At 38.8% G+C, this 15,795-nt stretch overlaps 1 protein-coding gene across 1 annotated transcript; it reads left to right on the top strand.

Annotated features, from left to right (window-relative positions):
- Positions 1-6,144: 6,144 nt before the first annotated feature.
- Positions 6,145-15,490, top strand: LOC134376625 (olfactory receptor 5AN6-like). The gene is given in 2 exon segments (XM_063095112.1): positions 6,145-6,319; positions 14,529-15,490. Coding segments are annotated over 2 exon segments (1,137 nt in total).
- Positions 15,491-15,795: the final 305 nt, after the last annotated feature.

Raw genomic sequence — 15,795 nt, 5'->3', positions numbered from 1 at the left:
TTATTACTTTTTACATTCTAAAGATGTTGCTGTGTAGCAGTGAGAGGGGACAGGATAGGGGGGTAGGGAGACAAACGTGGTGGTGAGGGGGAGGGACCGGCCCATGGTGGGCTCCTTTGCTGGCCCAGTGGGAGGGCTGGGGGGTGTGGCTGAGGCCCCTGGCCACCCTTCACCCTGGCTTGGGAGCCTGGGGGGCTTCCAGTGGCAGTGTGGTCATTGCTGGGCTGGATGCAGACATCAGGGGGGTGTGGTTGAGGCCCTTGGCACCCCCCGAACCCAGCTTGGGAACCTGGGGAGATTCCAGAAGCAGCACAGTCACAGTCAGGCTGGATATGGACATCAGGGGTGTGTAGCTGAGGCCCTAGGCACCCCAATCTTGGATAGGGATCCTGAGGGGCTTCTGGTGGCACCTTGGTCATCACTGGGCTGGATGTAGATGTCAAGACCCTCAGACCTCCCCTATCCTGGCTTGGGAGTCTGGGGGGGGTTTCTGCAGAGGTTCAGTCATCACTGGGCTGGATGCAGATGTTGTGGGGTCATGGCTGAGGCCCTTGAGTCCCCCTCACCCCAGCTCAGGAGCCTGGTGGGCTTCCAGCTCTTCTAGGTTTTATAGGTGTTCTTTGGTGGTGTTAGACCTTTACTGGTTAATATCAGAACTTTGTCTCTGGTTTGTGGGTGTTTTGTGTTTTCTTTCAGTTCTGTGTTGGATTGCCAGCTACCCCCACCACTTAAACTCTGCACTGGAACTAAGTTGTTGTCCTTGGCTTACTTCTAAAATGCAGAACTTCCTGTGGGGACCAGCACTTGAGCCCTGTGTTTGAGCTAAATGGCTGCTTTGCTGCTGATTCTCTGGCGAAGGTTTTTTGTGCAGCTCAGGTTTTAACTGTCAGCCTTGTAAGTACTTCTGGGTCTTGTGAGATCCAATACGCCTGGGTTGTATGGAAACTCTTCTCTGGGCCCGAGTCTTTTCAGCAAACTGCACCCCCTGCAGTTCTATATTCCTGACCAGTCTACACTGAGTGGGCCTGTGGTGGTTGCTTGCAGTGACTCACTGGCCTCTAAGTGGCTCCTTTTTCCAGATGTTTGTGGCCCCTCTGTCCTATGTGGGTCCACAGGAACCCTGTCAGTGGTCTCACTGTCCTGGGAACCACCAGGACCCTCCTCTCCCCTGCAGTCTCCAAACAACTCTACACAAAGGGCACAGCTTCAGTTTTTGCCAGCTCTTGCTTCATGTGCTCCTCAGGGCCAGCCTTGAAATAGCCAGGGCTCAAAACAATCTTAGCGGTCCATTCTTTCTCTCATCACAGCTTCTTCTGCCTTCATGAACTCTGTAGGTCTCTCCTTTTCCCCTGAGCTCCAACAGCCCCAGCTTGGCAGTCTTTGCTTTTTTATAGGTGTAAATTGGTTGATTGAGGGAGAGAGTGATACTAGGGACTGCCTATTCTGCCATCTTTATTCTCTGCCCCTCAATTTCTTTGATATATAGATCCAGAAGTAGAATTACTGAGTCATAGGGAATTACTATGTTGTTGTACATATTTTCAACTTTCCTGTTTTTAAAAATGATCGTCTTAGGTTAGAACTCCTAAGAAACAAGCTGTGAGGCTAAGATTTACCTGCAGGAAGTTTGTTGGGGGAATAATCTCAGAATCAACATTTGAAATGAAGTGAAGGTAGAATTGGGAAGAAGTTGAATTGTGACACATTCAAACAAAGATGTCAGTGCCTGTGGGAACTCTGGACATCTCGAGCCCCAAGTTGCCCTACCTTAAGAGGAAGCATGACCTTCAGGGAGATGTCTCAGGGAAATTCTTGGACAGGCACTCAGCTGAAAGTCATCAGCTTTGAAATCTGTCCAGATGGTGGAATAAATGCCTTAGTCCCGAAGGTGGAATCTGAACAGTGTGCTGCAGCATCCGTTACAATCCATCACTCATTCAGATCTTCTTGCTTGTGTAATAACTTTTGGGAATATTTCCTCCAAATTCTGGTTGATCTCTTTTCCTGGAGAAAACTACAAGGAGTAGTGGGATAAACGACATCCCCAACACTGCATCAGGTATTGAGTTGGCAACTAATACTCATCATTTGATTTTTATTATCCATTCTAGATTCCCCTAAACCTCATTTTCTGCTGGTTTAGGTGGCTTACATGTTGGGTTGGCCAAAACTCTCATTCTTGAAGATTCTGAGCCCCAGGTACCACTCCTCTCTCAGGCCATCACTGCTGACCTTGTCCATTTATCATGAAAATTGGGCAAGGGAGTATCGAGAGATTCCCTAGTAGAACACTTGGGTTCAAAATATATTCTCCCTTGCCCTTATTATATAGCAAAAGATCAGTTACACTGGCCAGGATGATGGCTCTGCAAGAATGTGACTGAGCAGCAGGTGTTTAAATTTAATGGGATTTTCACTGTGTCTGTAGTGGAACCATTTTTCTGCAGGGAATCATAACCTCTAACCCCAAAGAGCCCAGAATCACAGAGATTGGAAGAACAAAATCCCCAATGGGGTCACCCCAAATGATAGTGATGGTATGTATGTCCACTCCTAATTCCACACCTTGGTTTCCACACCTATGTGGCTACCTACTTTGGATGAGGCAGCGTAGAATGATTGTTGATTTAAAACAAATTCTTGCACTAAAAAGATAGCCATCCCTGCACAGTATCATCTTATACTTGGCTCCTTACTTATTCCTTCAAGAGTTTATTCCACCATTCAATCAGCCATCATTCTGCATGATGTGGCATGTGAGAGCATCCATGGATTCCACAGTCATGTGCTCGCTGCTGCACTTCCTCTGCTAGAAGGTTGGTTCCTTGGGTCAGTGTGATGTTATATAGGATCCTATGTCAGTGGATCAAATACTCTGTAAGCCTGGCTGAGGCCCTATGGATGGAAAATGAAAATCCATGTCTAGAATATGTGTGTACCCTATTCATATGAATCACTGCTCGTTCCAGGGTGAAAGGGGTCCACTGAAATCAGTTTACCATAAAATGCATGGATGGTCTTCTTGAGGGATAGTGCCACATTGAGAACTCATCACTAGTGTCTGTTGCTGGCAGGTTGAATATTCTAGCAGCAGCTGCAGCTAGATCAGCCTTAGTAGGTGAGAACTTGTGTTATAGAGCCCATGCAAAGCCTTCATTGCTGTCACCATGGCTACTTCATTCATGTACCCATTGCGTCAGCAATGGCTCATGACAGAGATGGACCAATATCAACTGGATGTTGCTTACATCCTCTTCTGTGGCAGATGCTTAGATACCTTAAGGAGAGACCATGTCCTCAGGAGGTAGATTCCTGCAAATGGAAGTGATAATGATCACCCAGTTCTTTCCCAAAGGGAATTATGGCCATTTACTTGTGCAATTATGGATGAAAAAAGGGGGGAATGCCCAGATATTTCAAGAACTGTAAGGCACAGAGTCAGCTAATATTTATATCCAGAGTTCCAAAGAATCATCTTCCGCCCCCCCCACCCACAATAGATTGTGGGGATATTTAGGAGCCAGATAATAAATGGAGTCCTGGCCCAGGCCTAGCTTAGAGTGAGTCCAAGTTCTTGTTTATGACGTTTGCATTCTTATATTGGGTCGTCCGTATATTATTGATTTGTGAACATTATGTGTTCTGAATAGGAGTTTTTGTGGTTAAATGTGTTGAAAATATCTTTTACATCTTTTTTTGTCTTTTAGCAATTTCTTTATGCTTTTTTTAAAGAAAATAAATTCTTAATTTTAATGAAATTAAATGTATGCTTTTCCTATGTGGTTAGTTCATATTGTTTCTTGCATAGCTCATTCTTTAGCCCTAGGACATGATGGTATTCTCCTAATTTATCTTCTATAACTTTCATAGTTCTGTATTTTTAATGTTTAAGTCTATAATGCAGATGTAGTTGATTTTTATCAATGATATGAGGTGGAGGGTTCAATTTTTCTTCTTTTTTCCTTATGGATACTCACTTAACCCAGCTCTGTTCATTAAGATAACAGTCCTTTCCTCCACAGTTTCGCAGATCTACCTCTATCATAAACACAGTTTTCATATATGTGGTGTGTATCATGTACCGTTGATCCATCTGTCTACCTCTATTTCACTACCTCATTGTTTTACTTAATTGCCATAACTTTAGAGTAAATCTTGATATCTGGTGGGATAAGTTCTATCAACTTGCTCATCTTCAAGAAGTCTTGTATTCAATGGCTCACTGAATTTCCCTGGAAATTTTAGAATCAATGTATTGTCATTTTGTATAAATGTTCTGTGTGAACCTAAAAAGAATGTGAATTCTGCAATTAGGTGCAGTGGGCATGTATTTCCAGGCTTGTCCAAACCTTATATATCCTTACTTATCTCATGACTTTTCATTTGATAATAAACTAAGGTATATGTCCTTCTAAAAATTCATAATATGATTGTAGATTTGTCCATTTCTTCCTTGAAATTCTGTAATTTTGCTCTATAATGTATATTCATTAGATGCATACAATCTAGAAATTATATAGTTTTCTGGTAAATATTTTCCTTTATTATTAAGAAATGATTCTCTATAACACTAGTAATATTTTGTGCTAGGAATTTTTTTTTCATTTTAAATGATATTAATATACCTTCACCAGCTTAATTTTGGTTATTACTCTGATGAAACTTTTTTCTTCTTTTACTTATGATCCTTTTATAAACTTGTCTTTTACATATGATCCTTATACATAGTACATCATTGAACAGTTTTAAATACGGCTTGTTAATCTTTGCCTTTTAACTATAATATTGGGTCCTTTTACTTGTAATTTTATTCCTGATATATTTGTGTCTAAGTTTACCTCTTTTGTTTTGTGTTTGTCCCTCTGTTCTCTGTTTCCTTTTATAATCTTTCTTTCTCTATTTTGGATTGATTGGTTACTTTTTATGATTTAGTTTTTCCTTTAGTAGTTAAGGTTATACTTTATTTTCTTTTAATGGCCTCCTAAACACAAAGCTATAATATAAAACTTTAAAGAAAAGGAAAGCATTGAAAACCTGCCACCTGCATTTTCAGATGATACACTGGTGAAGGGTACACATACATCTCTGACAAGCATGGTGATTGTTATCCTCTGCAGAATAAGGTTGACAGTGGAATGGTGACTTGGAACTGGGCTCAGTGGTATCAGTTAGGATAATAGCATTTAAAATTTCCAAGGCCAGTTGGCAACTCTCAATGATCAGATGCAAGCTAAGCATAGTTACTACCTTGGATTGAATGTCCTCCCAAAACTTAATCCCCTCTGTAACTGTTGAGGGTGGGAAATCCTACTATGGTAATTGAAAGGTGGAGCCTTGAAGAGGTGACTAGATTGTAGGAACATGCCATAGTGAATGGATTAAAAATGGTGGTCGTGGGCATGGTTTGGAGGGCTTTAAAAGGAGAGTGAATAGGAAGGTTACTCTCTGCTCTGCTCTCTCTGCTTCCACCATCTTGCCATGTGAGATGCCTGGGTCACCATCACCACCACCAGATGTATTCCTTGGACTTTGGACTTCTGAGCCTCCAAAACTGTAAACAATAAATTTTGTTTTCTTATAAATTACCCAGTTTCAGGTATTTTGTTAAAAGCAACAAAAATAGACTAATACAGTTACCATAATGGTCAGAAAGGTGAGAATGGAAATTAGGGTGGTTTGACCACCAGGAATCTGTAGAAATATATACACTGGAGCATATCCATGAGTTTTGTTTGTTTGTTTGTTTTTGCCAATGAACTGGTATGCCAAGGGGACAGATACATGGACAACTGAGTAGGATGTAAAATGACTTGGGTAAAGACATATGTAATGATGAAGATGCTAGTAATATTGATTTGATCATCACATACTGCATATTAATGACTTGTGTAATTAAAAAAATCAAGACTCTGATATCAGCTGAAGCAGTGGAAAAATGTGTTTCTTTATTCAGTTTCCATATCTAAGTCAGTTTTGGACCCAGAAGCCATTTATTAAAGGGGTATCAGATCCCCTTGAAAAATTATCATACATACATTAAGTATATATGACAAACATTTCTTTCTTCCTTCCCCAATGGTATTTTGTCAGTGTAACTATGTATAGAAAAGTGGAAATATTCAAGCTATTTAGAGATTATTGGACATGGAGTCTAAACTGACATTGATATCAGGAGATCTGAAATATTACTATGGTCCTCCAATTAGAGTGAGAGCTTCTGGATGCCAGATGGTAAATGGAGTGTTGGATGAAATCCATCTCGCAGAAGGTCCAATGGGTCTTCACACCTGTCCTATGACTACTTCTCCAGTGCCCTATTGTATAATTAAGATATATATGCTTAGTACTGAAAGAACCTTCAGATTGTTTCCTGGGTCTACGGATAAGTGACATTTTGGTAAGAAGAGCCATGTGGAAACCCTTGAAATTGTCACCACCCCCAACCAAGATTGTAAATCAGAATGAATATTGCATTCTGAAAAAAGTATAAAGATTTGAGCCAGCATTAAAGACTTGAAGAATGCAGGAGTGGTGTTCCCATCATATTCCCTTTCAGTCCACTTGTCTAGCTCCTGGAAAAACCAGATAGATAAATGTGAATGTCAGTGAACTATTGTAGCTCAGTTGGGTGATAGTCTAAATTCACCTGCCAAACTGTACATGTTATCTTTACCACATTAACTGATCTAATGGGCAGGACATTAAATGCCAGAAAGTAAGAGTTAGGAACCTGCCACATAGGTGAAGTATTAAGAGGTCCGGTAATCTTGGGCATGCTGAGACATCTCCTCCATAGGAAGTAAGTTTTTGTTGAATAGCTTATCAGTGCCCTTTCCTGTCTCCTCCCCTTCTGGAACACCCATAATTTGAATTTTTATGTGTATAAGGTTGTCTGCTAGCTCTCTTAGATTTTATTCATTTTTTAAAATTCTTTGCTCCTTTTAGTTTTCTAATGTCTGTCTAGGTTATTTTCAAAAGACTATCTTCATGATCAGAAATTCTTTCTTCTATTTGCTCTAACCCGCTGGTTACACTCTTGGTTGTATTTTTTATTTCATTGAATGAATCCTTCAGTTCCAGGAGTTCTGCTACATTCTTTTTTTAAGGTATTGATCTCTTTGTAAATTTCCTTCTTTATATCCTGTATATTTTTTCTTGTTTCATTATGTTATCTACTGAATCTTCTCATATCTCATTGAATTTCCTTAAGATTGTTGCTCAGAATTCCTTTTCAGTCATTTCAAGGGTTTTCTGTTCTACGGGGTCTGTTACTTGAGAATTACTGTATTCCTTTGGTCATGTCATATTTTCTTGGTATTTCCTATTTCTGGTATCTATACACAGATGTCTGCTCATCTGGTAGGGCAATTCCTTCTTCTGTTACTGTGGAGTAGGCTTTGAGAAGAGAGACTTCCTCTTCTTTTTCTGGTCTCTGCTAGTGACTCTCTTTGTATCAATGCAGTTTAGTGGGTGGTGCATGGTGCATGGTGCTGTGGCTGCTGCTAGGATGGCAAGCTTCCCTTGCAGCAGCAGTGGCTGTGGAGGACCTATCATGCAGAAGTAGTGTTTTTGGTATGCTTCCGCCTTTTGCCAGGCAGGGATTCCTGCCCACAGATCCTGCCTAAGACCCCAGACCCAGGATGTACTCCTGCCTTCTACTGGGTGGGTGATGCTGCCACAGCTACTGCCTAGAACTCTGGGCATGCTTCTTCCTTCTGCCAGGTGGTGGGGGCTGCCTGTGACTCCTGCCCAGGACTGTGAGCATGCTCTTGACTTCTGCTGGGTGGTGGGGCTGCCTGCAGCTCCTGCCTAGGACTCTGGGCATGCCCCTGCTTTATGCCAGGTGATAGGGACTGCCTGCAGCCAGAATATACATGTCTAAATCCTGGAACCAAAGAATGAAAGCAGACTTTTATTTTTTCACTGTCATTCCCAGTGGTCCACTTATATGATATGTGCTTCCTTTTCCCACAAACTTAGATTCTACCAAGGTAAAGATCCTTGATCTCCAGTGCAAACACATCTTCCAGGGAACATAAAGATTTCATTGAACTTGAAACTGAGACTCCCACCTGGTGGTAGCAGACCAGAGTGCAAAGAAAGGATGTACTGTACAGCGGGGGTAATTGACATTATTACCATTATAAGGGTTGCTGCTACACAATAGAGGCTGGAGCATGTCTGGAACCCAGGGTATTCACTGGGGTATTTCTTGACATTTCTGTGCCCAGGGAGAGCAGTTAATGGGCAAGTTCAGCAACCAAGAACTATTAAGATCAAGGCAACTAAGGGCTCAGACTCTTCAGTTATGGAGATCTGGTTTAATCTTCCAGACAAGCAACCTAGTCCAGCTGAAGTAATGGCTAAGTGTGAGGAAAATATGAAATCATTGGTGGAGGAGAGATAAGATTAATCAGCTAGTGCCTTACAACCAGTTGTTGTGGCAAGGAAAGTAACCTGCTTCACTAACCTTATTGACTGCACTTCATCTTTTGGAGAGAAAATGAGGGCATCTAGTTTCTGCAAAAATGGAAACTCCATACTGTAGTATTGGAGCTGGAAATGATGGGAGGGCATAAACAGATTTGAATGGTGCAAAGGATTATCTGTGTCAGATACTTCTTATCCACCTCTTCAGATAACCTAAGCCTCACATCCTGTTTCTGTTTCCTGGGAATTCCTGTTTCTGGGAATTTTTGTTATAGCCCTAGCTGTTGCTGTGACAACCAATCTGGAAGGCCTCTAACCTATTACTTACATTACCTGACAGTATCTTGCCTCATGCTCACCCCCTTTTCCACACAAAATATTAATTTATCTTTGATCTAGAAGGGAATAAAAAGCTTACTTTTTTTTCTTTTTCTCTTACTTGTTCTAAAATATTTGAACAGATATGCACACATTCTGACAGAAGCCATTTTATTTCATTGCAATGAACAATATTAGCATAAGGAAAGAAAGAAAAGTCATTACTCATGTGAAAGATGCACAAATTTAAAATCAGAAGAATATCTAAATAATCAGAATAAACCCCTATGAAATTTACTTACTGGGGAGGAAAATAGAAGCAAAGAAAGGCCTTTAAAAATCCACTGAGTAGCATACAATAACCAAGATGAGTCGATAGCACCTGTGACAATTTCTCATGTCTTCCCATGGGTTCCTGGAGAAGGAGACCAAGTGAAGCATTGGACTTGTGAACTGACACAGATGGAAGCATGGTTTCTAAATCTGGGTATTAAACACAAGTGTGCAATGTTACCTATGGAATTGTCTTGTGAAAAATATCAAAATGGAATTACATTAAGCCTCCATATCTAACTACAAATTTACAGGAAATACAAAGGACAGAAAAATATATAAAACTATGCTATGGAACAGCAATCAGCAAAATCCAGAGTGTGAGAAGGTCCAAAGGAAAAACAAATAGATTTCAGGAGGGAGGGAGGAAGGGGGGTGGGGGGGGGAGAGAGAGAGAGAGAGAGAGAAAGAGATACTGACATTTTAAAAAGTTGAAACTCATGTTAGCATTTAGGTTTGCACAGTTGAGTGATTAAACAATTAAGAAAAATAAGGAAAGAATTAGCATGAGATCAGAGTAGTGGTACCCTTCAGTGAGAAGGAGAGGGCTGTGATTGGGATGGAGCGTGTGGCAGGTTTCTGATGTGGGTGGCAAAGTGCTGTCTTCTCTCATGAGTGGTGGCTACAAGTGTACTCTCATAGTAACTCATTAATCTGTACATTTTGTGCTGTTATGTATTTGATTATTTTTAATAATAAGGGTAAAATTTTTAAATAAAAAGCAAGTCTAACCTAATATTTTATAAGGTTTAAAAATTATAAGAAAAAGTAAGGATAAAAAAGAATGAAATTCTGAGCGATGTTGAGCATTTTTTCATATGTCTGTTGGCCATTTGTATATCTTCCTTAGAGAAATGCCTACTTAGCTCTTTTGCCCATTTTTTAATTGGGTTGCTTGTTTTCTTCTTGTAAAGTTTTTTGAGTTCCTTATATATTCTGGATATTAATCTTTTGTCAGATGTATATTTTGCAAATATTTTCTCCCACTCTGTTGGTTGTCTTTTAACTCTGTTAATTGTTTCTTTTGCTGTGCAGAAGCTTTTTAGTTTGATATAATCCCATTTGTTTATTTTTCCTTTGGTTGCCCGTGCTTTTGGGGTCGTATTCATGAAGTCTGTGCCCAGTCCTATTTCCTGAAGTGTTTCTCCTATGTTTTCTTTAAGAAGTTTTATTGTTTCCGGGAAATGCAAATCAAAACCACATTGAGATACCATCTAACCCCAGTTAGGATGGCTAAAATCCAAAAGACTCTGAACGATAAATGCTGGCGAGGTTGTGGAGAAATAGGAACTCTCATACATTGTTGGTGGGACTGCAAAATGGTGCAGCCTCTATGGAAAATGGTATGGAGGTTGCTTAAACAATTGCAGATAGATCTACCATATGACCCAGCTATCCTACTGTTGGGAATATACCCAGAGGAATGGAAATCATCAAGTCGAAGGAATACCTGTTCCCCAATGTTCATCGCAGCACTCTTTACAATAGCCAAGAGTTGGAACCAGCCCAAATGTCCATCATCAGATGAGTGGATACGGAAAATGTGGTACATCTACACAATGGAATACTACTCAGCTATAAAAACGAATGAAATACTGCCATTTGCAACAACATGGATGGACCTTGAGAGAATTATATTAAGTGAAACAAGTCAGGCACAGAAAGAGAAATACCACATGTTCTCACTTATTGGTGGGAGCTAAAAATTAATATATAAATTCACACACACACACACACACACACACACACACACAAACCGGGGGGGGGGGGAGAAGATATAACAACCACAACTACTTGAAGTTGATACGACAAGCAAACAGAAAGGACATTGTTGGGGGGTAGGGGGGGAGGGAGAAGGGAGGGAGGTTTTGGTGATGGGGAGCAATAATCAGCCACAATGTATATCGACAAAATAAAACTTTTAAATAAATAAATAAATAAATAAATAAAAATAAAAATAAAAATAAAAGAATGAAATTCTGCTATTTGCAGCAACATGGATAAATTTGGAGAAAATTATATTAAGTGAACAGACTAAGAAAGAGAAATACTGCATGTTCTCACTTATAAGTAAATGGAGAGAGAGAGAGAGAGACCTAAACAATTCGTTGAACTTTCAGAATACTAGAGATGGGGGTGAGGTGGGGGGGGGAGAGAGGGATAGGTTGGGTAAAGGGCATAAAGAAAAATCATGATCTGAAATAATAATATGTTTACAATAAATAATAGTTTAAAAAGCAGAAAATTATAAATAGGCTTGCTGAGCTGCTAAACATGCATTACATTACAACTGTGATTTAACAGTACATCTTAATAAAAGGAGCAAATTCCAAAAAAAAAAACCCAACAAGATATTATAGTTAAGGTTAGTGAGATCAGGAATATCTGGATTGCATTTATATTATTAAAAAGAAAACGAAATACTAGGTACATGTCCAAGAGTAAGAAAACCATTTTAAAATTTTGAATAGCATATTATATGGCAATTAAAATAGAATTTACAAAGTTTTAAAAACATGTTAAAATAGTGTGTGTAACAAAAATTGATTAAGTACCTGTAAAATGATCTCACTTTTAGTAAAAATCTGAACAGAAAAACATGGAAAAATTAAAGCAACAATATTAGCAATAATAAAATTGCTAACATTGATTGAGTGCTTCCAGGCACTGAATGGGTATTGTCTCATTAAAATTCACCATAGCCCTATGAGGTAGTTCTTCTATTATCACCTCCATTTTACTGATTAAGAAACTGAGGCACAGTGAGTTTAGGTAAACTGACCAAGTTTAAATAGCTCATGACTGATGAAATCAGAATGCAACCTTAAGCAAATCTGCCCGACAGCCTGAGCACATAATCACCAAAGCCATAATAAATGCCAGTTTTAGACTTAAAAATTGGGGTGACCATACAACCCGGTTTTTGTAAGACAGTCCAGGTTTTGCTTGTTGTCCTGACACGATTATTAATAACTATCTTTTTCATGTACCAAAGTGTCCAGTTTGGGTAATAAATGATAGGTCACTCGACCTTGATAGTTTTTCCCAGACCTCATGATTCTAAAAGTTTGGAAAGGAAAATGGGAACTTGATTCAATTAGGTCATGAGGAGCACATGATAGTGTGAAGAAATGCAATCAGCTAAGAACATTTCTCCATTTGTTTTCTCAATCCATCACTGGAGAATAATTAACTGAAAATGGTGCCTTCTGTTAATTGCCTCCTCTCTCTCCATACTGGACCCTAAGGAAACATTTAAGTGAATCTTTAGTTGGAAGCACCTCTCTTGCAAAAGTGACCAGTAGGAGCCAGGGCCAAAAGTACAGAGGCTCAGGGAAGCTGAATACTCATGTTATGATGTTTGTGGCTTCTAATTTCTGAAAGAACGCTATGTACATCTGGGGACTAGAGTACACTTCAGGAGAAGGCAGCTGCTGTAGCAGTACCTCCCAGATTTCACCAAGGCACACCTGTCAGGAGCCAAACCCAGCAAGAAAAATGACACTGTCAGTCTACACAATGACTTGCACACAAATGTTCATAGAAGACTTATTTATGTTAATTAAAAATTAGAAACAATGCAAATTGTTTTTGCATTAGAATTGTATTGCATTAGAAACAATGCAATAGTAGTTTAGAAATATGTACTTTCCAATGATCATATTCAACAGGCAAATAGATGAACACATTCTGATATATACATACAATGGAATATTACTCAGTCATTAAAAAATAAACTACTAATGAACACAGCTACATGGATGAATCAAAAACATTATGTGGAATGAAAGAAGCCAGACACAAAGAATACATACTATTTGAATGCATTCATTTTGAAAATCTAAAGAAGGCAAACTAATTTAGAGTGCCAGAAAGCAAATTGGTGGTTTCCCAAGGCAGGGGAATTAGGAGAGATCATTGACTGAAAAAAAAAACACAAGGAAATATTTTGGAGTGAAGAAAAATTGTTATATCTTGATTGCAATCGTGTGCAAATGGGTGATCATGTTTGTCAACTGCACACTTTGGGTTGAAATATTTTATCATATGTAAATTATACCTCACTCAAATTGATTTTTAGTATTTTTTTATTTGGGGAGTGGTTAAATTTTGATTGTTTTTCTTCCCTCACTACACTGGCTAGAATCTTCAGGCAAAGATTAATAAAACATGTGATGGTGGGCTTTATTTCCTTGTTCTGACCCTTTTAGGATAATGCTCTCATATTTTTACCATTAAGGATGTGATTTACTGAGCTGGCTGTTTTTCCTACTTGAGTCAGTTTTGGCAAGCTACATTTTCTAGAAATGTGTACATTTTATTTACATTTTAAAATTTATTGACATGAACTTGTTTAGAGTATTATCTTATTACCTTTTAATGTCTCCAGGGTCTAAATTATGTTCCCCTTTCCCTTCTTTAAAAATGTTTTTTTTTTTTTTGCTTGACCTCACCAGATATGTCAAAGGACTAACTTTTGATTTGCTCATGTTGGTTTTAAACTTCTTCTGCTTATTTTATTTTGTGTTCTTTCCTAATTGTCTAAGGATGATGCTCAGAAAAATAAAATTCTTCTTTAACATGCATTGAAGACATTTGTTCCTAAATACATCTCTAGTTAAATTCAAAAAATGTAATAAATAGTATTTTTCATTATATTTAAGTTACAAATTATTGTCTAATTTTTATTATAATTTATTCTTTGACTTCTGAATAGTTTAGAAATATGTAGTTTCCAATGATCATATTTCTCTATCAAATTGTTTTTAATTTCTAACAATCACACTGTTGTCAGAAAATGTTATTTAGGTGACCCTTTAAAAGTTTAAATTAAAAAGTTTTTCCCAAACCTAAAGAGTGCTTCAGAACTATACTAGATAGATATCCCCTAATGACATCACTTGAAACAATGTTTGCTATGTGCATGGCAGATACTGTAAATATCTAAACTAATGTAACCCTGTGAGATAGGTTCCACTATTCCTATTTTTCAGATATAACTTAGGCTCAAAGATGTTAGATACCTTTTTCAGAGTCATAAAACTTACAGGCTGCAGAGCTACAACCCAAAAACAGCTGTGTGACATCTAAATCCATGCTCTTAGTCACATAACTGTACACAGGAATTGTAATTCCATTAATAACATCTTAAAATTTCTAAAGCACCTTTTAAAAAGGGACTTCCAAACATTGATATGCTTTTTTTTGTTCTTGCAAGGGACTGATAGGTTAATAATAGAAAGTACAGCTATCCTCTTTTATATGTGAGAAAATCGATGCACAGAACCATTATATTTATTTAGGGACAAAATTAAGCAGGGTTATTTTCTCTTAAATGTCTCAATATTTCTCTTGGTTCTGTGTTCAATATGTATAAAAGGTGGTGAATTTCAATAGAAATTGGGATGACAACGATGTTAGAGATTTATTCTCTTCTTTCCCTACAGATCCTAGGATCACCTATGCAACGACTGGGGAAATGAACAGTTCGACGATTACAAAGTTCATTCTCTTGGAATTTTCTGAATTTCCAAAGCTCACCATTATCCTATTTTCAATATTTCTAGGGCTCTACCTCATGACAGTGTCCTGGAATGTGGGTCGCATCACCCTCATTAGTATGGACTCCCACTTGCATACACCCATGTACTTTTTCCTCAGTAACCTGTCGTATCTGGACAGCTGCTGTGTTTCCACCATAGCTCCCAAGATGCTCTCAAACTTCTTCAAGAAACATAAGTTCATCTCCTTTATGGGGTGCACCATGCAGTACTTCTCCTTTAGTCTGGGTCTGACTGAGTGCCATTTTCTAGCAGCCATGGCTTATGATTGATATGCTGCCATTTGCAATCCTCTGCTCTACACAGCCATCATGTACTCCAACCTCTGTGTGCAGATGGTGGCAGGATCTTGTATAGCTGGCTTCCTTGGCTCATTTATTCAACTGTGTGCCTTATTTAAACTCCATTTCTGTGGTCCACATGTCATTAGCCATTTCTTCTGTGGCCTGCCCCAACTGTTAATCCTACCCTGCTCTGACACCTTTTTCTTTCAAGTCATGACCTCTGTGCTCACAGTGATCTTTGGATTCACATCTGTTTTGGCCATCATGATATCTTATGTTTATATTACTGTCACCATTCTGAAGATCACTTCAGCTGAAGGGAGATCCAAAGCTTTTAACACTTGTGCTTCTCACCTGACAGTGGTGACCCTTTCCTTTGCCCCAAGCATCTCTGTTTATATGTATTTGAACTTGGGTGATTCCCTGAGCCAAAACAAGTCGGCATCAATCTTACACACTGTTACAATCCCCATGTTAAATCCACTGATCTACAGCCTGAGGAACAAAGAAATCAAAGATGCCGTAAATAGATGGAAGAAGAGAATCTTCTGCTGGTGTTACTAATTATGGAGATTATTTTAGAGGACAATGTAGGAAGAATAGAAACTAAAACATTTATACCTGACTCTCCTAATTGTGCACAAAATTGCAGTTTCTATACACATCTAATACAAATCCAGGACTGGCACAAAGCCAGGCATAAGAAGTCTCTGGAAACTCAATATCCACCCTTCATCAGTTGTGACTAAACAAATCAATAGACCAAGGAATATACAAATATATTTTGCAGATACTTGCAGTACGTGACACTTCACCTTAAATATTTCATCCCTACCTAGCATGACATTACCTCAAGGACCAGAGGCACC

Source organism: Cynocephalus volans, chromosome 4 (assembly GCF_027409185.1).
Source record: "Cynocephalus volans isolate mCynVol1 chromosome 4, mCynVol1.pri, whole genome shotgun sequence".
Lineage (NCBI taxonomy): Eukaryota > Metazoa > Chordata > Mammalia > Dermoptera > Cynocephalidae > Cynocephalus > Cynocephalus volans.
Note: the sequence above shows the minus strand (reverse complement) of the source record. Positions and strands in the feature narration are given on the sequence as shown.